The sequence below is a fragment of the Mustela putorius genome, unplaced genomic scaffold (genome assembly GCF_011764305.1).
Source record: "Mustela putorius furo isolate JIRA1106 unplaced genomic scaffold, ASM1176430v1.1 tig00000095_pilon_pilon_pilon, whole genome shotgun sequence".
Classification (NCBI taxonomy): Eukaryota; Metazoa; Chordata; class Mammalia; order Carnivora; family Mustelidae; genus Mustela; species Mustela putorius.
The window spans coordinates 24,634,675-24,655,981 of record NW_025421280.1 but is presented as its reverse complement, the minus strand read 5'-3'; the positions used below and the strand labels follow the sequence as shown (position 1 = coordinate 24,655,981).

The 21,307-nt window shown below is 48.5% G+C and overlaps 1 protein-coding gene across 1 annotated transcript; it reads left to right on the top strand.

Annotated features, from left to right (window-relative positions):
• The first annotated feature begins 4,834 nt into the window (after positions 1 to 4,834).
• On the top strand, positions 4,835 to 19,458 carry FAM240A (family with sequence similarity 240 member A). The gene is made up of 3 exons (XM_013060466.2): positions 4,835 to 4,928; positions 14,516 to 14,661; positions 18,713 to 19,458. The coding sequence occupies exons 2-3, from the start codon at positions 14,519 to 14,521 to the stop codon at positions 18,843 to 18,845; spliced, it is 276 nt and encodes a 91-aa protein (XP_012915920.1). The 5' UTR covers positions 4,835 to 4,928; positions 14,516 to 14,518; the 3' UTR covers positions 18,846 to 19,458.
• The last annotated feature ends 1,849 nt before the right edge of the window (positions 19,459 to 21,307 follow it).

Sequence of the window (21,307 nt, the reverse complement as noted above, 5' to 3'; positions counted from 1 at the left end):
AATTCAATTTTGAGCTCCGCACGATCCCAATCAGGACTCGGGACTCGGGGCTTCTCCCTCAGTCCCAGAGGAACCTGGAAGAAAGGAGTCCGGGGAGGGAATTGCAGAAAGAAGACGGGGGAGATGAAGGATGCTCTACACCTTCCGAGTCATCCCCCACGGTCCTGGTGGAGAGATCGGAGAGGGCAGAGTAAGGGGCAGCACAGCCTGTGTCCACTACTAACACAGCCTCCAGACTTCCCTGGGTTTGGCCTGGCCACGCACAGACCTCTTTGCAGGTGTGGCCACATTTTACCAATGTACAAAAGGAAGGAAGAAGGAAGGAAGGTCGGTCTTCAAGCAGCGGCATCCTCCAGGGATAGCAGGCTGCAATATTTGCAATATTTGTCAGGCCTGTCTTCACAATGTCACACGGGAAGGTCCTTATACCTCTGTTGCCCACCTCCTAACCATCTCTGCTTAGTGGTATGGCCCTTGGTCTGTGCACTCATGAGGGTTTCTTGTTTCTCATTCAGTCCCTGGCCACGTCGTAATCACACGTGACCTGCCTCACGTTGCACAGCAAATGGAGCTGAGCTCCAGGAATCCTATGGAATAAGCGGGACTCGGGAACCCACCGTCTGAGACTCCAATTCTCACTGCCTATTGCTCCAGCCCCAACAGCCACATCATGTGTTCGGTTGATCATGGGTTCGGTCATCTGTTGTTATTTTTTTAAGATTTTATTTATTTATTTGGCAGAGAGAGAGAACACAAGCAGGGGTAGTGGGAGAGGGAGAAGCAGGCTTCCCGCTGAGCAGGGAGCCCGATGCGGGACTTGATCCCAGGATGCTGGGATCATGACGTCAGCTGAAGGCAGACGCTTAATGACTAAGCCACGCAGATGCTCCAAGTCATCTGTTTTTTAACTGACCACATGGGAGAAAAGAAGAGGAAGAAGAAAAGAAGACCACACTGGCCATACTCTTCCTCCCTATTAAAATGAAAACCGGGGGGCACGTGGGTGCCTCAGGGTTAAGCCTCTGCCTTGGGCTCAGGTCATGATCTCAGGGTCCTGGGATCGAGCCCCACCTCGGGCTCTCTGCTCAGTAGGGAGCCTGCTTCCCCCTCTCCCTCTGCCTCTCTGCCTACTTGTGATCGCTGTCTCTGTCAAATAAATAAATAACGTCTTTTAAAAAACAAATAAATAACATAAAATAAAATGAAAACCAGGGATGTTGACATGTCTTAGTCAAATGCGGCTCAAATCATGCAATGTTAATCATGTGTCATGTGGATATTTACAACTTATATTTTATGTGCCTAATATATGGGACAATTTCAACCAGATACAAACGTACCAGCTTCAGGAGCCCTCGCCTGCTGTGAGGTCACACGGACATAACTCTCCCATCATAGATGTGGGGCCCTAGGCTCACCACCCATGCTCTCGGCCGCTGTTTCCAGGTCTATAAGACAGCATGGCAGCCTCACAAGAGGCCGTCTGTGAAGAACCGCAACAGAAGGCAAAACGCTCCGCAGTATAACACTCATAATATTAGTTACATCTTCCTCTTCCCCCCTCATACAAAATCAGTCTCCTATGTGCACATTGAAACATCCTATCTTTTTACCAATTTGACACTCCCCTGGCTATGAAGTGCTGGGGTGACTAGCATGTCTTGGGTAAAGCACCATGAGCTCTTGGAGGGAATGGGGGTCCCTAGGGAACCTAAGGAAGAAAGACCATCACACAAAGCCAAATAGCAAGTGAGGCATTCTACAAAACACAGGCCTATCATCTTAAAAAAAAAATGTCAGGGTCATGAGAGACCAAAAACAAAAACAAACAAACAAAAGGTTGAGGAAATGTCCTAGATTGACAGAGACTCCAGAGACGTGACAAGGGAATACAGTGGGTGATTTGAGACTGGATCCCATGGCGGGGTGGGGGGCTGGGGGCAGCCGCTACAAATTGCATTGAGAAAATTTGAAAAACATTTGTATATTAGATAACAATTGTTAAATTTCCTAATTTTGGACACTTGCTGGTGATTATGTAAGTGTCTTTATTCTTGGGAAAGACTCATGAAAAGACGAAGTAATTAGAAATAAAAGGGCATTATGTTTGCAACTTACTTTCCGGTAGTTCAGAAAGGAGATGATAGTAAGGTAGAGAGATGATGATGAAAGATAGAGAGATGATAGATGTGTGATATGCTATAGCAAATGTAGCGAAATTAACATTTGGTCGATCTTGGTGAAGCATAGGCGAGACCTCTGTGCTATTCTATTATGCCTGAGATTATTGCAAAACAAAAAAGTTTTAGAAAGAAAGCAAGACAAGTGAAAAAGAAGATACTAAGTAAAATATAAGTAAGTAAAATATATGCAAATTTAAATTTTAAAATTTATTGAATATTTTTGCAAACATTAAAAAAAAATAAAAATATGCTGAATTGGGAAAATAATTGTGCCCTGTTGTCCCCAGTCCCCTTCTATGCTGTGAGCTTTCTTAAAGACAACTTCAAATATTTCTTAGCCTATACTATGAATAATACTGGTATTAGAGCAGAAAAGACCTGGCCTTAAATAGCGCTCTTTCTTTCCCACATGACCATACACCCTAAAACATAAGAAAAAAACGTCAACAACAGGTCAGCAGGTCCAAGTGAGTGACCTTGGTTCCAAATGCACACATGGCCAGAATCAGCCCCCCCCCCTTACTCGCCAAAGACAAGTTTCTTTCTGTCTCTGAAGTCATCTCACACTTCCCAGAGAAAGTCTGTACGTGATGGCATGGATCCTGGGCACACCCTCATTGTCATAAGATACCTGCTTTCACTTGAATGAGGAATCTGACTGGGAAGGATTCCCACTAGGAGGAGTTTTCCCCATTAAATAAATTACAAACACAGAACGAAAGCTTGGAAATTCAGAAGGTTGTCAATTCATAGTTCGGTTGAATTAGGAAAATCACAAATGTCTGTTCTTTGAAGTAAGCAAAATACGGACACTCCCATGTTCCATGCTAGGGGATTAAATCAGTTTTCAGATTGCTGTGAGCCCAGTGGTAAGGACAGCAACACTCAGACCCTTACTAAGTTTTCTTCTGAAAGGACATGCTAATGGCTTCAATAAAGTTTGAGGGAACCCAGATAACCAGAAAGGCTTTGTCAGCATTCAGCAGTGAAAAACAAAACAAAACAAAACAAAACAAAATCCTTCAAGGGGCACCTGGGTGGCTCAGTTGTTAAGCGCCTGCCTTCAGCTCAGGTCATGATCCCAGGGTCCTGGGATCGAGCCCCACATCTTCCTGTTCAGTGGGGAGCCGGCTTCTCCCTCTCCCTCCACTGCTCTGCCTATTTGTGCTCTCTCTGTCAAATAAATAAATAAAATCTTCTTTTAAAAAAATCCTTCAAGGGCGCCTGGGTGGCTTAGTGGGTTAAGCCGCTGCCTTCGGCTCGGGTCATGATCTCAGGGTCCTGGGATCGAGTCCCGCATCGGGCTCTCTGCTCAGCAGGGAGCCTGCTTTCCTCTCTCTCTCTCTGCCTGCCTCTCCATCTACTTGTGATTTCTCTCTGTCAAGTAAATAAATAAAATCTTTAAAAAAAAAAAAAAAACCCTTCAAGATAATCTTTCTAGGGCACCTGGGTGGCTCAGTGGGTTAAGCCGCTGCCTTTGGCTCAGGTCATGATCTCAGTTCAGGGTCGTGGGATCGAGTCCCGCATCGGGCTCTCTGCTCAGCCTCTCTGTCTGCTTGCGATCTCTGTCTGTCAAATAAACAAATAAATAAATCTTTAAAAAAAAAAAAGATAATCTTTCCACTGTGGATTTTTTTTTTTTTTTTTTTTGGCGAAGGGGCAAGAGGATATTTAAAAACGTGCAGTAGAAATATTTCACTAGCTTTGTTATCCTATCCTCTCCGCTTGCATAATACACTTACCAGCAGAAAGTAAAATGGGGCCTTTTATCTTTTAAATGTTGCTCTCGTGACATTGTGGTGACTTGGTGCTTTGAAGGGTAGCTTCCTGGTCTCCCTCCTTCTCTCTCCCCAACCAGGCATTTCTCAACCAGGCGGAGAGAAAGTCTTCCTGAAATAGCTCGCAGATTCAACGTCAGTGATCCCACCTGCCTTTACTTTGCGAAGATCCACAGCAAAGAGCTGAGTTCTGACACCGAGACTCGGGTTACTGAATTATAAGCGTGCTTCTCAGTGACCTATCGGAGTTGGATAATGACCTGACCCTGTTCCCAGGCAGGGACTATTACAGATGTTTCACGCAAGGACACCACTTGAGGTGGCGTGAAGGTCCTTTTCAACTGAGGAGTCTGTCCAGTGTGGTGCCCTTTACCCAGAGGCAGTCACCGGTGGCCAGTTTCTGCTCTCCCAGGAGGGAAACCAAACAGACCGTAAAAGGTCGTCACCAGGCTCCATCAGCAGATTAGCAGCTCTGAAGGACAACACGCCTCTCTAAGTCATCCTGTAAAGCGACCTCTGAATGTGACTTGTCACACCATCCCAGGTTCTTTTATCCTCTGCAGGGTGGAGGGCGGCTTTGCCTGATGCCCGGCAGCTCTGAGCTCCTGGATAATCCAGAACATGTTCTGAACCCTCACTCTGCTTCCAGCCAAGTCATGGTCCCTGCAGGGCCTGCCAGAACAGAAGCTTGCCTGCCCTGGGGTGGGTAGGGGGAGCCGGGGAGAAGGGCTATTTTCCACCAGGAAGGAGGCCACTGTGTCCCCTGGAATGAGACCTCTGTGACTCTGCTACTAATCTGGAGTATGTAACCTTGAAAGGTTGAGTCCTTTCTGTAACTCCTCCTCTCTGCATATAAAGGGTTGGGGCCTGGAGGTTTCAGGACCAGGCCGTAGCCTCTGTAAGCCCCAGAGCTGCAATTCTCACCCTCCTTCTACCTGCTGGAGACCACAGCGGATTCATCTCCAAGGTACAGGGTGTTGAACTTGAGTGTGCCTGGGATGGATGTTTTATCTTGCCCTTCCCGGGTCGAGTGAAATGGACATAGTCTTTGTAAGAGCCTGTCTTTTTCAGTCCCTGGGATGCATCTTTCCCTCCAAGCCCCCCTACTTCGCATCTGCTTGGGAATGACTTAGAAATTTTAGTGGGGCTTTTCCATACCTGATATATGTATATTGAAATGATGTCTTCAAAATGAGCTAACCTCCGTGAGAAAGCCAGAAATAGGTGCCAGGGTTCACTTAACATGACTCTGATATGATGAAATACTAGAAAGAAGAACAGTGCCTATTGAGGAAGAGATGCACAACCCCCAGAAACGATACCTTCCGGTAATGTTTAAACAGAGATGCTCAGCCACCTGGAGGGCTTCTCAGAGGGCTGATGTTCAAGGGGCTTTGGGATTCTAAAGCAGAGCTTCTTAAACTTTAATACGCGTGTGAATCATCTAGGGATTAGGTAAAAATGCAGGAGTTTGTTTGTTTGTTTAAAGATTTTATTTATTTATTTCACAGAGAGAGAGAGGTCACAAGTAGGCAGAGAGGCAGGCAGAGAGGGGGGGAAGCAGGCTCCCCGCCAAGCAGAGATCCCGATGCAGGGCTCGATCCCAGGACCCAGAGATCATGACCTAAGCCGAAGGGAGAGGCTTTAACCCACTGAGCCACCCAGGCACCCCTAAAATGCAGTTTTTGATTCAGATTCTGTCTTGATAAATTCTATGCTTGCAATAATCTCTAGGTGATGCCCATGCTGGCTCATGGGACAACTGAGTATCAGGGTTCAGGGTTGTTTTGGGGACAGTAAATAATCTTTACTTTTTATTAAGATTTTATTTATTTATTTGGCAGAGAGAGAGGGAGGGAGAAAGGGAACACAAGCAGGGGGAGTGTGAGAAGGAGAAGCAGTCTCCCTGATGAGCAGGAAGCCCCTGATGCAGGGCTAGATCCCAGGACCCTGGGATTATGACCTGAGCTGAAGGCAGGCGCTTAACACCTGAGCCACCCATGTGCCCCAAATAATCTTTAAATAATCAATGACTGAATCTTACCCAATCAGCAAAACGTCAAGGTATGTTTCACTAAAGACAAGTCTGTCCTATTTTAAAATTTGTATTTTTACCTGAACATACAGCAAAAAAAAGGGACTCTCATGCACATGCTGGGTTCTATGAAATTTATCAAAAGGACAGTTCTGTGTAGCTACCATCACAATCAGGATACAGAACAATTCCACCGGTGCCGAGCCTCTGTGGTTGTCCTCACTTTCTCCCACTAACCGCAGGCAACTATAGTTTTGTCTCTCCAAGAATGTCCTATAAATGGAATCATAGAGAATGTATAGTCTGCTGAGATTGGCTCTTTTCCACTCAGCACGATGCCTTTGAGATTCATCCAAGTTACTGAATGTATCAATAGCTTGTTCCTTTTTATTGCCCCACAGAATTCCATTGTGTGGATGTCTGCCAGTTCTTACCCATCCATTCCCTGAAGGGCTATTAACGCTGTTTCCGCTTTTTTACAGTTACAAATAGAAATTTTACAGTTTTACAGTTACAAATAGAACTGTGTACAGGTGCGCAGATTTCCGCTGGAACACGAGTTGCCTTTCTCCAGGCAAAATACCTGGGAGTGGGATTGCTATGTATGTTTAACTTCGTAAGAAAGTGCCAAACTGCTTTCTGGATTAATACCTGTATTCCGCATCTCCAGCAGCAGAGTATGAGCCTTCTAGTTGCTCCACACCCATCCTCTCCAGCACTTGATAAGGCCAGTGATTTTCTTTAAAGATTTTTATTTATTTATTTGACAGACAGAGATCACAAGTAGGCAGAGAGAGAGAGAGAGGAGGAAGCAGGCTCCCTCCTGAGAAGAGAGTCCGATGTGGGGCTCGATCCCAGGAACCCAGGATCATGACCTGAGACAAAGGCAGAGGCTTAACCCACTGAGCCACCCAGGCACCCCAGCATTTTGCAGTTTTTGGCAAACATATTTTGTATGTTGTGCTACGTAGGTACCTCAATATTTCACTTGGAGTTATCGTAAACGGTGTTGTGTTTTTAATCTCAGTTTTCAGTTGTTCATTGCTAACTTCCACTGATTTTTATGTATTGCTCTCACATCCTTCACCCTTGCTAGGAATTAGTTCTAGGAATTTTTTCCGTGATGTGCTTCAGGTGCACTAGAAAGGAATCTGTCTTCTGCCATCATTGGGTGGAGAGATTTATAAATTACACTTAGATCTAGCTGGCTGGTGATGCTATTCAATTTTTTCTAGATCTGTAACAATTTTCTCTCTGCTAGTTCCCTGTCTGGGTCAGGTCCATGCATGTGCATCCCAGAGGCCAGCTTAGGCATTAGCAACTTCTAGCGGTCTCATTCCCAAGGTCCGCCCCTTCCGTGGTATCTATCCCTGTTATTTCCGGTTCCCTGGACTCCCCTTTGCAGTCCTTTGGCCAGAAACCAGGGCTTTGGTTTCCTGGTCTGCTGAGTGCTTCTGGTGCTGCATTCACATCTGGGGTCAAGTGCAGGGATACTGAGAGAAGGAAAGCAGTGGAGAGAGGAAGACCACAGCCCCTCCTTGCAGAGCAAGTTGTGCTGCCCTGGGGATTTTGTGTCTGTGCAGCTGGGCTGCTGCGGCCATGGGGTCAATTCCATTGCTGAGCCTCCCTAAAGTCCTAACTTCCTAGAGACCAGAGACAGTAGAAAAAGGAAAAGCACGTGATTTCCCTTGTTCCCTGAACATTATGACTCTCCTTTCTCCCTTGAGTCAGGGGACATGGAGCTCTCTCTGGCTGGGTGCCGCTTCTGGGTCCTCTATTGCTTTGGGTCTGAACTGGGGATCCCAGAGTAAAAATGGGAAACTCAGCACACCACACAGTGGTGATGGGAATTTTGGTCTTCTCCAACCCACCCGTGACTGTTTCCTTTTTTGGAGTCCTCAATCAGTCGCCGTTTGCCTGGGTCCAGTCTTTGGAGCTGCTTTCTTTGGAGAGACAGGGGGTAGAGTGTGCCATATGCTTCCTCCATTTATCTGGAACTGGAACCCTCTGTTCTATTTCAAGCCATGATCTCCATGAAGCTTTTTGGAATGTTGTGAAAAATCATCACAAAATGGCCGCTTTTACAAGGTGTTGGATGTGCAAGACTGGTGGCACATGGGGTCGGCTGGTGTATAATGAGCCACTCCAGCTGAGAGTCAAGGAATGATCAGTCTAAGCCAAAATTCCTTAAAACAAAACAAAAAAAAAAACAAAAAAAAAACCCTCACATTCCTCAACTTGGGTTTAATCCTCTGAGTAGCCTAAGAGCTGGAAAATTAGATGGTTTCCATGACATCAGGGCTCACAAGGGACAAGTGTGCCTCTGGTTTGTGGACTCAGTAATAGCCCTTTGTGCAGCACAGAAACCTCACAGATGGTCAAACTTCAACCCTGTCTGTCTAAGTGACCTGCTGTGAACGTGGTCTGCGCTGCTGTGCTCTTTAAGCACTAATAGCTTTTGTGAAGTTGAGCTCCTCATTGTCACGGAGGTTATGGCTTTTCCCAGTTGGTGACCATGGGCTGGAAGCTGTGCTATTGATTCTCTCGATGGGAGGACACTAGTGGCTGGTGTTCTTGGTCAGAGAGATGGAGAGAACAGAACCATTTGTTTATCAAGGACAATCTCCTTGTTTACAAAGGGCTTTCCAACTATTGACATCTTCTTCGTCACGATTCTGCCAAGTAGAGTAATTGTCTTCATTTTAGAAGCCAGGGACCCGAAATACCACTGTTCACAGAAACACCTGTTACCTGTGGAGGAATGGGCTAACCCCACACCAAGGGGCTGGCAGAGTCTCCCGAGGGCTTAGAACGAGGGGACTTGGATGACTCTCTCTCTAGCCCAAAGACAGAAGACAATTCTTCTCTGCTTTTATGGAGATATCACTTATGTGAATAAAATTCACCAGATTTCCATGTACAGTTTAATTCGTTTTGGCAAACCGTCTCTTGAAACGGGATATACAACATTTCCATGACCTTAGAAAGTCCCTGCACCCCTTTGCAGTCAGTGCCCTCCTCCGCCCCCACCCCAGGCCACCCCCTCTGCTTCTGCAGGCCTCAAATCAGAGGCCCCTGCAGTGTCTCTGCTTCCTTACCCCTGGGGAGCACCCACCCACTCATCCTGCAGGTCCCTTCCCCTGAGACGGGTCAGGTGACTCCTCCTGTGCCCCACCCCCCCATCCCAGCTCCTGTCACCGGTAGTGCTGTCTCATGAGTCTGCTCCGCTCACCTCCTGTTACACCTAAAGTCACCTGGAAAGAAGTCTGTATTAGCTGATATCAGCCCTGGGGGACTGGGGGCTTAGAAGTCCCATATATCTTTTTTTTAAATTTTATTTATTTTAGGGGCGTCTGGATGTCTCAGATGGTTAAACGCCTGCCTCTGGCTCAGATCATGGTCTCAGCATCCTAGGATCAAGTCCTGCATCGGGCTCCCTGCTCATTGAGGAGTGTGGGTCTCCCTCTCCCTCTGCATCTCCCCCTGCTCGTGCTCTCTCTCACACTCTCTGTCTCTCTTTCTGTCAAATAAATAAATAAAATCTTTTAAAATGTTATTTATTTGAGAGAGAGAGAAATGTGGAAAAAGGGGCAGAAGGAGAAAAAGAGAATCTCAGGCAGACTCCTTGCTGGGTGCAGAGCCTGACGTGGGGCTCGAGCTCACAATCCTGATATCACAACCTGGGCCAAAACCAAGAGCTGGCGGCTGAAACTACTGAACCATCCAGGCACTCCTAGGAATCCCAGATATCTTTAACACGCCCCCTTTCCTCTTGTACTTCTGTGTTTTCCTAAAAGTTGTCATTAATTTTGTTTCCTTGATGCTACCCCACTGGGGACAGCAGCTGCTACCACTTCTGGTCATACTGGGGACAATGACTAGAAGAGGTTGGTAAGAAGATGAGGTAATTTGTCGAACAGTAAAATGCACTTTTTCTTAGAGTAGATCTTGCTTGTTTTTACCATGGTGCCACCTGCATTTTCCAGCAAAACAGCTGGTTAGGTTGTAAACAAGCACGGGGGAGATGGGAGTGGAGACAGGCTCCGGTCTTCACCCCACTGGGAACTCTGCAGCCCCTTGGGAAAACACACATCTTCCTTCTCACACATGTGGGCACCTCCCAATGAATGGGCGTGGTGAGGCTCATCTCTGAGGTATCAGAGGCGAACGGACAGAAGAAAGACACCACTCAGGGGCGCCTGGGTGGCTCTGTCTGTTCGACGTCCGATTCTCAGTCTCAGCTCAGGTCCTGATCTCATGGGTCATGGGATCAAGAGCCAAGTCAGGCTCCCTGCTCAGTGCAACATCTGCTTGAGATTTTCTCTCGCCCTCCCTCTGCCCCTCCCACTTGTGTGCTCTCTCTCTCTGAAATAAATAAATCTTTAAAAAATAAAAAAAAAAGAATGACACCAATCAGAAGCTTTCATTAAAAAAAAAAAAAAAGAAGAAGAAGAAGAAGAAAAAGCTTTTATCAAATTCTCCACTGAGTATGATGCTGTATAGGACACTGTCCAATCCCAAAACCTGAAAATCTTCGGCCTTGTCATCTAAGTGTTCCTTTTTTTTTTTTTTTTAAAGATTTTATTTACTTATTTGACAGACAGAGATCACAAATAGGCAGAGAGAGAGAGAGAGAGAGGAGGAAGCAGGCTCCTGCTGAGCAGAGAGCCTGATGCGGGGCTTGATCCCAGGACCCTGGGATCATGACCTGAGCTGAAGGCAGAGGCTTTAACCCACTGAGCCACGCAGGCACCCCCATCTAAGTGTTCCTAAATAGTGCCCAGCAGACCGGAGACAAAGCTTAATGAACCTCAGCCACAGACTCAAGAAGCCAAACATTCAATATTATGTACAAATAAGGAAAAGTGACACTTAATTTAGGGTTGGCAATTATAGTCTATTAGCTGCGGCTAGTGATGTCCCTGTGCCAGACCACAGTCTGAGAAAATCGGAGGGGCCAGGACTGGGTTCACCAGCATCCAGCAACAGGGTGTGAGGTTGGACACACATTTGCGTTAGGCATTTCCATGAACATGATCTGATTGAATCTTCATAACAACCCCATTTCACAGATGACAAAACTGAGCTGCAGAACACACTAAAGAGAATCCCAGAGTTCTGGGTGACCCCGGCAGGGTGCCCGAGCTCCTCTCTCTTACCCTCCTGCTTGTTGTGACGTGACTCTGGGTCCCCAGAGTGAGCCAGGAGCTCGCCACCGTACGCCGGCTGGCAGGCGTGTCTGCAATAGCTGCTACAGGCAAGATGAGATTTCTTGAAATATCCGATTCCAGGAGCTGTCAGGACAGGACGACGGAAGAGCCGCAAACCAGGCACAGGGTGTGGCTTGGGGAAGGGAGAGGCTCAAACAGACCCTGAGTCTCTCTGTAGCAAAGAGAGAGAGACAGAGAGAGAGCTGGAGAGGGCAGGGCGCTCTGAGGAGGGCTGGGAAGTCCAGTGGGCATTTGCAGCCGGTGTGGGAGGCCAGCCCTTCCCCGGGGCACAGGGTGGGTCCGCATCTGTGAGAGGGGTGTAGAGTGTATTACATTCATGGCTGCAAATGGGCCCAATTTTTCCCAAACTCTTCTTTCCTCTGGCCAGCAGGGCCCAAGAGAAAGTGTTCTGATGCTCAACGGTGGAGGGGGAACGGGCTCCCTGCTGGGCACAGGTGTCTCACTCCCCTGTGATGCGCGCCTGGCCCTGGGCGCTGGGTCTGTGATTCTGCTCTTAGTGACTCTCTCCTGGCCTGGGGCCCCAGAAGCTCAGCCCAAAAGGGGCCTGGAGCAGATGGAGTGTGAGTGGTTTCCACAGCTTGTTGTCCACATGCCACCAACCAGCCTTGATGTGCTCATGCGCTTGGTGGGGGGCCTCCCTTGTTTTCAACAATTCTCTTCACCTGTATCCTACATCCGTAGCTCTGGCACCCTCCCAGACCCAAACACAGCTAGGGTATCCAGGCGAGCGGTTGTAAAGTGCCCGACATTGAACACAGTCCGTGTTCAGGCTCGGGGTTCTATTTTCCTAAATAAATGAAAAAAAACCTTCAGAGTAAAATTAGCCCTCAAAATTTGGGGGGTACACAAAAATCTAAAGAGCATTTACCTCCCCAAAGTGACTCCCTCCTGAATGCCAGAAGCGTCAGGTCAACTCAAAATGATCAGGATCAGAGAATTCTTTCTTTTGCCCTCCCCCACCCCTCCACCTCCCAATCCCCAGAGAAACAGCCCTACAGCATCCTGCCAGGTCCTCCAGGCCCAGTGGGCAGGCAAGGTGACAGGGGACAGCCCCTCCCACTTTCCCTACACAATTTTCCCTCAATGTCTGCAGCATTGCAAAGGGACCCCACAAACTCCCAGGCCAACCCTTCCGGAGAGAGATAATAAATCCCCCCAGCAGAAGGGGGAATTTATTCAATTCAACAGATAATTATTGAACCCCGCGACACGCCCAACATTGAAATAAAACAGGAAAAATCCTCATTTCCGAAAAATTCTGCTCTGTGCTGGGGGGCTGGCTGCCATCAATGAGCTCTCTCCAGTTTTGCCAGGAACATATGAGATCACTGAGCCCTTCCAGGAGGTAAGAAAATCACTCACCTCCTTCGTGGGGAACAGTTGGGGGCAGGGGATGGAGCCTGGGCTCAGAGTGTGATCCTGCCCCACTTACCGTCTGAATGACTTGAAAAAGTCAAACTTCTACTTCCAAGCCTCAGTTTTCTTACCTGCAAAATGGGAAAACAGTGCCTAATTTGCAAAGATGGCTGTGACATCTCTATGCCTCTATGCTCAGTCCTCACCACCTCAGCTACCTTGGAACCAACACTGGACACAGACGTGACTACTGCACAAGAGGACACAATCCAAGATGGCAGTTCTCACCTTGGCTACACGGGGAACTTTCAAAAACCCGGATGCCCAGGCCACATGGCAGGCCGCTATGAAGCCTGGGTGTCAGGTTTTCACAAAGCTCCCTGAGAGATTCCAGCCGGCAGCCAAGGTCAACAGCCACTGATCCAGCAGGAAAGAGAAGTGGAATTATTTCAACTCTACAGAAAGTTGGGCGAGGTTATTATTACTCACTGTTAATTATAATATTATGCCCTGTACAATTTGAGGTTTACAAATGACATGTTATATTTATTCAGAAATTTATACATTGCTAAATAGTTTCACATTTATGATCAAATTTCATCTTCAGAGAAATTTTTCTAAAGATTTTATTGATTTATTTGAGAGTGAGTGAGAGAGAAAGAGCACCAGCCCAGGGAATAGGCAGAGGGAGGGGGAGAAGCAGACTCCCCTGAGCAGGGAGCCCAATGCGGAGCTCGATCCCAGGACCCCAGGATCAAGACCTGAGCCCAAGGCAGACGCTTAACAGACAGAGCCGCCCATGCATCCCTTCAGAGAAATGTTAAAGCTGAGAAACTGAGGCTTGGAGAATTTATCGACAAACAGAAGGTGTCCAGTGAATGGACAAACAGGTCCAGAGTCAATATCTGGCTTGAAGCCCTCTCCATCCGCCGTGTTCCAGCATCCCCATTGATCTCTACCTCGAGCTATGGTCTAGACCCCTAGACTGAGTGCCAGACTCTGGGTCCAGATGTCCCCTCAGTATCCCTCCCCCACACACACAATGTTAGCACCCAGGCAGTTCAAACTGCCCAGCACTGCTCAAGACCCCTCCCCTGTTTCCCATCTGTGCACAGGTATTCAAGTGTCAGGCAGCCCCTCACCTGCATCTGGTGGGTGGACTTGGCCACGCCCAAGATGCCTCCCGAACACATCCACTTTCCATTAACCTGGCCTCCACTGCCTGGTCGCTGCTTCTCCCTGGACATTTCCAATAGCCGGCTGCTCCTCCCCCTTCCCCCTTCGCCCTTCCAGTCCCTGCTTCTGGCCTGTCCGCTGGCCTCACTGAGGTCTGGGAGCTGGGCAGGGTTTCTTCGTGTAGAACGGCGAGCATTCTGGAGTGTCTAACAGGTAGAGCCCCATATAAGAGCGCGTGCACGCATGTGCGCACCCCAAATCTGCTTGCTCCCAGGGCGTCAGACACGGGGATCACTTTGATCCGCGAAGGGCTCAAGAAAACATTCAAACATAAGTGTGTGGCCTGCCTTCTGCATCGCGGAACCACAGGCAGGTCCTGTAACTCCTCTCACGTCTCACCACTAACACGAGGACAGGAACGCCTACTCGCGGGGATGCTGAGATAATGAAACAGACCACGCACCCTATGCCTGGCGAGCATCACCTGCTGTTAGGAGGCCGAGACGGCCCATGCTTCTCAAAGGGGAGAAAGGGAGGAGGAAGGAAGGTCAGAGGTATTGCCAGGGAGCGTGGGCATTCACATCACTGTATCTTGGCAACAGGCGGTGAGGCCGTGACGTCATCCCCCAGGTGAGGCTCGGCGGCTGGCCAGGGTCCCCTTCCAATAGTGGCTAGGTCTGGGTCCACAGACTCTCTGCCCTCCAGAGTCTGTGGGAGCGTGTTCCACCGGGGTTCCACTAACATCTCCTTTTCCAGGGGATGAACAATCAGTACGTCCGCCGGGAGGTCTTCTGCGGGAACACCTGTCACGAACTCAAGCGCTTCTGGGAGCGGGAGATTGGCAAGCAGACCTACTACCGGGAATACGAGGAGTATCGCCTGGGAAGAAGTGCCCTGAGAAAGTATGTGGCTCCTTTGTCTACTTTTTTTTCAAATTAGTTTTTTTAAATATACTTTATTTTGGGGGCGTCAGGGTGGCTCAGTCCATTAAGCATCCGCCTCTTGATGTCAACTCAGGTCATGATCTCAGGGTCGTGGAATGGAGCCCTGGTGGGAGTCTGCTTAAGATTCTCCCTCTCCCTCTGCCCCTACCCTCCATTCATGCACGTGGGTGCTCTCTCTATATAATAAATAAATAAAATCTTTTAAAAAATAAAAATAGACTTTACTTTTTAAGGCAGTTTTAGGTACACAGCAAAATTAAGCAGAAAGTAGAATTCGCATAGATCCCCCTCTCCCCCGCACACAACCTCACCACCATCAATGTCCCCACCACAAACGCATCACCACCTTTGTTTTATTTTCTTTTTTAAGAACAAAACAGATTTCCCTGGAAGAATGCCAGACTGGCGTCTTAGAGGGCATAATTATTTCTATTTTCCTTACATATGTTCCTGCCACCACCTCTGGTTGTGGGCAATAATTTTAATCATTCTTGCACTTTAACAAATGGACACTTCCATGCATATCTTTGTAAATGGAAAAATCTCTCCTCTCTGTCCCTGTTTCTAGGGCATGAGGGTTACACTAAATTTGGGGAACAGGTTAGCAGATGTGTCCATGAAAAGCAGCCAAGCAAAAGAGAGAGTGATCGATGCTTAGTGCTCATTTGGGTGAAGACACAGGAGGCCCCCGCAGGGTTCTCTGAGGGAGGCCCATGAGCTGTCACCCCTCTAATGCCCATCCCTGAGCCGGCCACATGCCAGTCTGCCCCCTGTAGAGCAGTGCTCTACAGGTGGTGGGACAGCTGTGTGCTGCCTGACAGCGGGGCCATGACTCCACCTGAGCATGCTTGCTGGGCTGATGATACGCACCAGTTCGCACCACTGAAACTCACAGTTGCCTTCCAAACTCCCTCCTGAGCCCTAGACAGGAACCAGCCTCTTCCACACGTGGAAACCTGCTTGGCCATATTCCTGGCCCCAGGCGAGGAGGAGAAGCAGGCTGTCCTAGCTGCCGGAGGGTCGTGTTAGGGAGTATCCTCCAGGGATTCTCTAAGAAACTGAGGTGGATGGACAGTTAGTCATTTCTGTGGTCCCTGCTCTCTCCCTTCCCCAGGCCAGGCCGCTCAGCATGCCACCCACGCTGCCCATAGGTGTGCCTCCCCACCGCGCATAGCCTTGCGTCCCACCCCCCAATCCCCCCCCCCCCGGGGAACACACAGAAGGTCTCAGGTGCAGGAGAGCTGTTTGAAGAAGATGCAGAAAGCGAGGTACATGCCGAGAGGAGAGCAAATCAGCTCCGAAACAAACCTCAGTTCATTAAAAATATGAAAATATATGTGCACAGTGTTCCGTCCATGCACTTGACACAAGAGTGCAGGAAATAAGCTTTCTGCTTTTCCCCTTCCCGTTTGAACCATGCACCCCCCTCCGGAGGGTCTCTGCTCTCACCCTCTAATCCGCCTTGTCCCTGCACAAAATGGAAAAGACTGTCCCAGCTCATTAGGTGGTTGCCAGGCAGGGACAGGAAAACACGCCTACGGTCTGTTCCCCTGCATCCTCAGTTCGGCCACTTAGTCCAGGATTAAAGGCAGCAGAGGCAGAACGCCAGGGTGACAGATCTCCCTGTGCCTTGGTTTCTCCCAGTTACTTTTACCACAGACACTAAGAAGAAAGGGCTATTGGAGAGTCCTTGCCCTCCATCCGACGGGAGCGGGCGGTCAATATTGTTGTTCAAGTGCTCCATGGCCTGACTGATGTCTTGCTTGTTCTCTCAACAGCTGGAAAATGGTTATGGAAATCTTCAGCCTTAATGGCAGATTTGTCTGTTTCTCTCTTACAGCTCTGTCTCATTTCACTCCATGTATTTTGAAGCTCTGCTTTATTACAAACACTTAGGATTGTTATATCCTCTTGAAAAAATGACCCCTTACTGCAAAAAAAAAAAAAAACCTCTTTCTCTCTGGTAATGTTCTTGCCTTTGAAATCTACCTTGCCTGGCTTGACTACAACTACTTGGCTTTCTTTGACTGGGGTTAAGATGGAATCTATTTCCATCCTTTGCTACAGGATTTCTGTTCCCTTAGTGTCCACGGTTCTTAGTCACGCGCCCTGGAAGAATGAAGGAGTAGATCAGACAAAGACTGGTGGGCAGCAAAGCAAAGTTTATTGAGCCATAGTATAAAGCTCCCAGAGAGGGAGGGGACCCAGGAGGACTGCTGTTTGGGCATCCAAATCTACGGGGTTAAAAAACTCTTTTGAGGAACTATCTTGAGCATCCTGTGTGTGGGTCCCTGTGGATTGGCTGCTAAGCTGTGCCAGTCAGGGCTTTGCTCATGCACCTGTCTACCTATGGGGTCATTGTTCCTGTGTTGCAAGTCTTTGGGGCTGACATCTGGAGACGAACTGCCTCACCTTGCAATAGTGACCGATGTTGTTTTATTTCAGGATGTTTAGCAAGTGACACCCACAGAGGCTGCTGGACAGGATGCTAGCGTGGTCTTGTCTGAGCTGTCCCAACTTCTTTTGCTTTCTTGCTGGGGACCCTGGACCCAACTCCCTAAGTGTCCAGTTAACTCCTAACACTTTTAATTTTCACCTATTGCTACCTTCATATCAAAAGTGATTTTCTTGCAGGTGACATCTATCTCAACATTGGTTTTTATTCAATTTGACGATCCTGCTTTTTTTTTTTTAAGATGTATTTATTTAATTGTTTATTTGACAGAGAGAGACACAGCAAGAGAGGGAACACAAGCAGGAGGAGTGGGAGAGGGAGAAGCAGGTTTCCCGCCGAGCTGGGACCCCAATGTGGGGCTCGATCCCAGGACCCTAGGATCGTGACCTGAGCCAAAGGCAGATGCTTAATGACTGAGCCACCCAGCACTCCTAATGATCCTGCATTTTAATCGAGTGGTTCACATCGTTAACGCTAACTGGTGTCATTGGGTTTAGATCTGCCATCTTGTTTTTTGTCTCCTGTTCTCTCATCTGTTCTTCATTCCTTTCTTTTTCTGCCTTCTTTGGGGTGAATTAAGTATTTGTCCTGATTTCATGTCATCTCCTCTGTCGGCTTTGCCACAGTATCTCCTGATGGTATTTTAGGGGTTGCTTTAGGGTTTCTGTCACGGTGTGCTCTCTAGTGCCGCATGGTCCCCTATAGGGCACGAGAGGCTTCTAACCACACAACCCCCCACTGCTCATCCCCTGGCCTTTGTGCAAAGGAGGGCTCTGCTTCCACATTTGTCATAAACCCCACACAACATCATTAACAGGTTTGCTTTCAGACACTGACTACCTTTTAGGGAGAGTCAAGCTGTGAGGCAAAATGACTAATATACCCACACAGTCACCTTCTCAGGGGCCCTTCCCTCCATCCTTCAGACTCCGATTTCTACCTGGAGTCATTCCCCCTCCGCTTGATGGATTTCCTTTAACTTGTCCTGTAGGGACAGGCTGCTGGTGATGAATTCTTTCAGTTTTTGTATGGCTGAGGACATCTTTATTTCACCTCTTTTTTTTTTGAAAGATAGCTTGGCTGAGTGAACAACTCTAGATGCACAGAGGTTTCCCCCCGCCCTGTACTTTGTGTGTGTGTGTTTTTTTTTTTCCTTCACTTTTAAGGAATCTCTACACCCACCATGAAGCTCAAACCTCCAATCCCCAAGATCAAAAGTAAGTTGCGTGTTCTACCCACTGAGCCAGCCAGGCGCCCCTCTCCCTGTACTTGAAAGACATTGCACTCTCAAAGGAAAAGTTTGAAGGATTAAGACTAGACGAGGCTGGGCAGAAGTGAGAGCTAAAGATATACCTATAAAATATAAGATATGCATATATTTAAATTTCAAGTCCTCTGCATACCTTTTAAAACCTGAATATGCATGCACACGTGCGCACACACACACACACACACACACACACACACAGATACACCCTCAGGACGGGGAAGGCCTCCCCAGACCAAGCACCACGGACATGGTTGCTCTGCTTGCTGTTTGGTTTCTATTTTCAGGCTCAGAGAGGAATGGAGGCAGAGACTGGAAGCAAAGCTGAGGTTGCGGAACAATCTAGATGAGACCGAAAAGCGGGCAAACGTGGGCCGGGAGCTTGTTGCTTCGCTGACACAAGAGGATTCAAAGCCCTGAGGTGGTTCTACCAGGAAAAGTCAGTGCAAATGCCTGAGTCCCTGAGCTATGCCAGATGGATGTCCCACTCCCCCCGACCTGTGCCGGGTCTACCGGCTCATGTCCCCCACCCCACCCCAGGCCCCAGGTGAGAATGATCAGCCAAGTCAGCCCGTTCCACAGGGGCCCTGGATATTAGCCCAAGTATCCCTCAAGGCGAGATTATTTCATACCAGAGCTCCATGCAGCAGTTTTTATTTCCACATAATTAATTACCTCCTAATTTTAAAATCTACATATTTTAAATTCTTAGCACATGCCGGGGTGACAGTGAGGGGGGCACGGTTTGGCAGCTGATCTTCATGGTCCCACTTTAAACATTGCCCACCAGTGTCTTCCCACATCTCTCCTAGAAACAGTTTCCCGTGATCCTTTCTCTTATTTTCCTTTTATGAGAAGGGAAACGCACCCGTCTGCGGAAGTAGCTGTATCGTAAATAACTGCAAAAATAAGGTTTTGCCAAGAAACTGATCTAATGTTATTGCTCCTTCATGGGAGTTTAATTGGTTCCCTCAAAGCATGGTTGCTGGAACTGTTCGATCAGATCGGGATAATTTTAATAAAGCTTGGTTGTCCGGGAACCCCGGATGTGTGCGCTCTGTGTCTCATGGCTTATTTTAAATCCCCACACGCTTGCACTGGCCAGCTCTCTGTCAGCTCAGCTCACATGGATCTGGCCATCCCAGCAAAGTGTTTGCCATCTATGTTCTAGACTTTGTAATGTCACGGTCACTCCCCAACCTTCTCCTGGGTCCCCAGTAGAGGACTGCTCCTTCCCAAAGCACGAACTGAGACTGGACCTTGGCAACAGTTTCCAGCCAAGATAAAGGCTCCGAGGACCATGTTGTAGAGTATCTGGAAGCTGTAGGCTGTACAAGCACAGACAGCAAAGCAGGGGCGATTCTGGATAGCGGCAAGTGTGGCCATCTCGTGCTCTAAGGGCCCCAGTGTGCAGGGCAATGCTTCCATCCATATCCCTAGGGAGCCCAGAAGGCTTCATCAAGGCAATGGGAGCCCCCCAGAAGATGAGAAGGGTTGGGAGAGCATTTCCCCAGGTCCCGTGCTCACCTGGCCCAGCCAACAGGGCTCAGAGCCCTTCCTCCCAACCATGGTGTCTCATTCAACGTGGGATTCAAGTCAAATAATAAACTATGAAGGCCAGCTGGGCTCAGGCAAGAGCATTATGATGGAAGAGGTTTTCCTGCTGAGTAGGAGGAAGATAGGAATTAAACAGAGGGAGAAGTGAGGTCTAGGCTTGCAGGCAAGGGACTCTTGGAGGCATGGGCCCACCATCATGAACTACGATGGGATCCAAGCACAGATGGAGATTCGTTCATTGGCCCATTTGCCGCATACCAGTCACGGTGCTGGACAGCCAGAGGACAGCAGAGAAACCCAGAGCATTGGCTCTGGAGCCACAGTCTGATAAAGATAGCAGGAAGTTCAAGCCCATTGACTCTAAGGGACTTTCACACTGGGAACCATGGCAGGCAAAGCTGCCCCACAATTCTAGTCTGGGTGGGGGGCGGCTTCTTAAGAGCAGGCTAGTAAAGAAAACATGACCCAGATGAAGGTAAGGTTCAGGGCTGGTTGGTCCTGGTGGCTTTGGGGGAATACATTTAGCAACACAAGACTGGGAGTGAGGACTAGGTGTGAGTCTGCAGAAATACCCCCCAGGACCTCATTGGCTGGGAGACTTGGAGCTTCTTCCAAGGGCATGGAAAGCCACCGAAGGGTGTTGGCAGGGGAGGGTCACAATGGCCTGGGTTCTGAAGGGTTACCCTACACCGAAAGGTAGGAGGAGAGAGGTGGGAAAAGGCCAGCCAGGAATCTCTGCAGATGCCTCCCAAGAGGCAAGACAGTCTACACACTAAGGCCTTGGTGTCCTGGCAGCAGGGACTGCTGAAGAAAGGGGGAAAGAAGCCTGAGGGCCATTTTCTCATAGTACTGGAGGCTGGAAGTCCAAGATCAAAGCTCCAACATGTCAGTTCTGGTGAGGGCTCTTTCCTGCCTTGCAGACTGCTACCTTCTCAGTGTCCTCACAGGGCACGGGGTGGGAGGGAAATGCTCCCTGGGGCCTCTTCTTACGAGGACAGTGATCCCATCATGAGGGCCCCACCCTCTTGATCTTATCCAAATCTAATGAACTCCCAAGGGCTCCTTTCCAAAACCCATCATGGGAGGGATTAAGGATTCAACATATGAATTTGGGGAGTTAGGGAGGGGGAGAGGACACAAATTCATAGCAGAATGGACGGCTTTAAGTATCTAGTCCTTGGGGTGTATGGGTGGCTCAGTGGGTTAAAGCCTCTGCCTTTGGCTCAGGTCATGATCTCAGGGTCCTGGGATCAAGCTCTGCATCGGGCTCTCTGCTCAGCAGGGAGCCTGCTTCCCTTCCTCTCTCTCTGCCTGCCTCTCTGCCT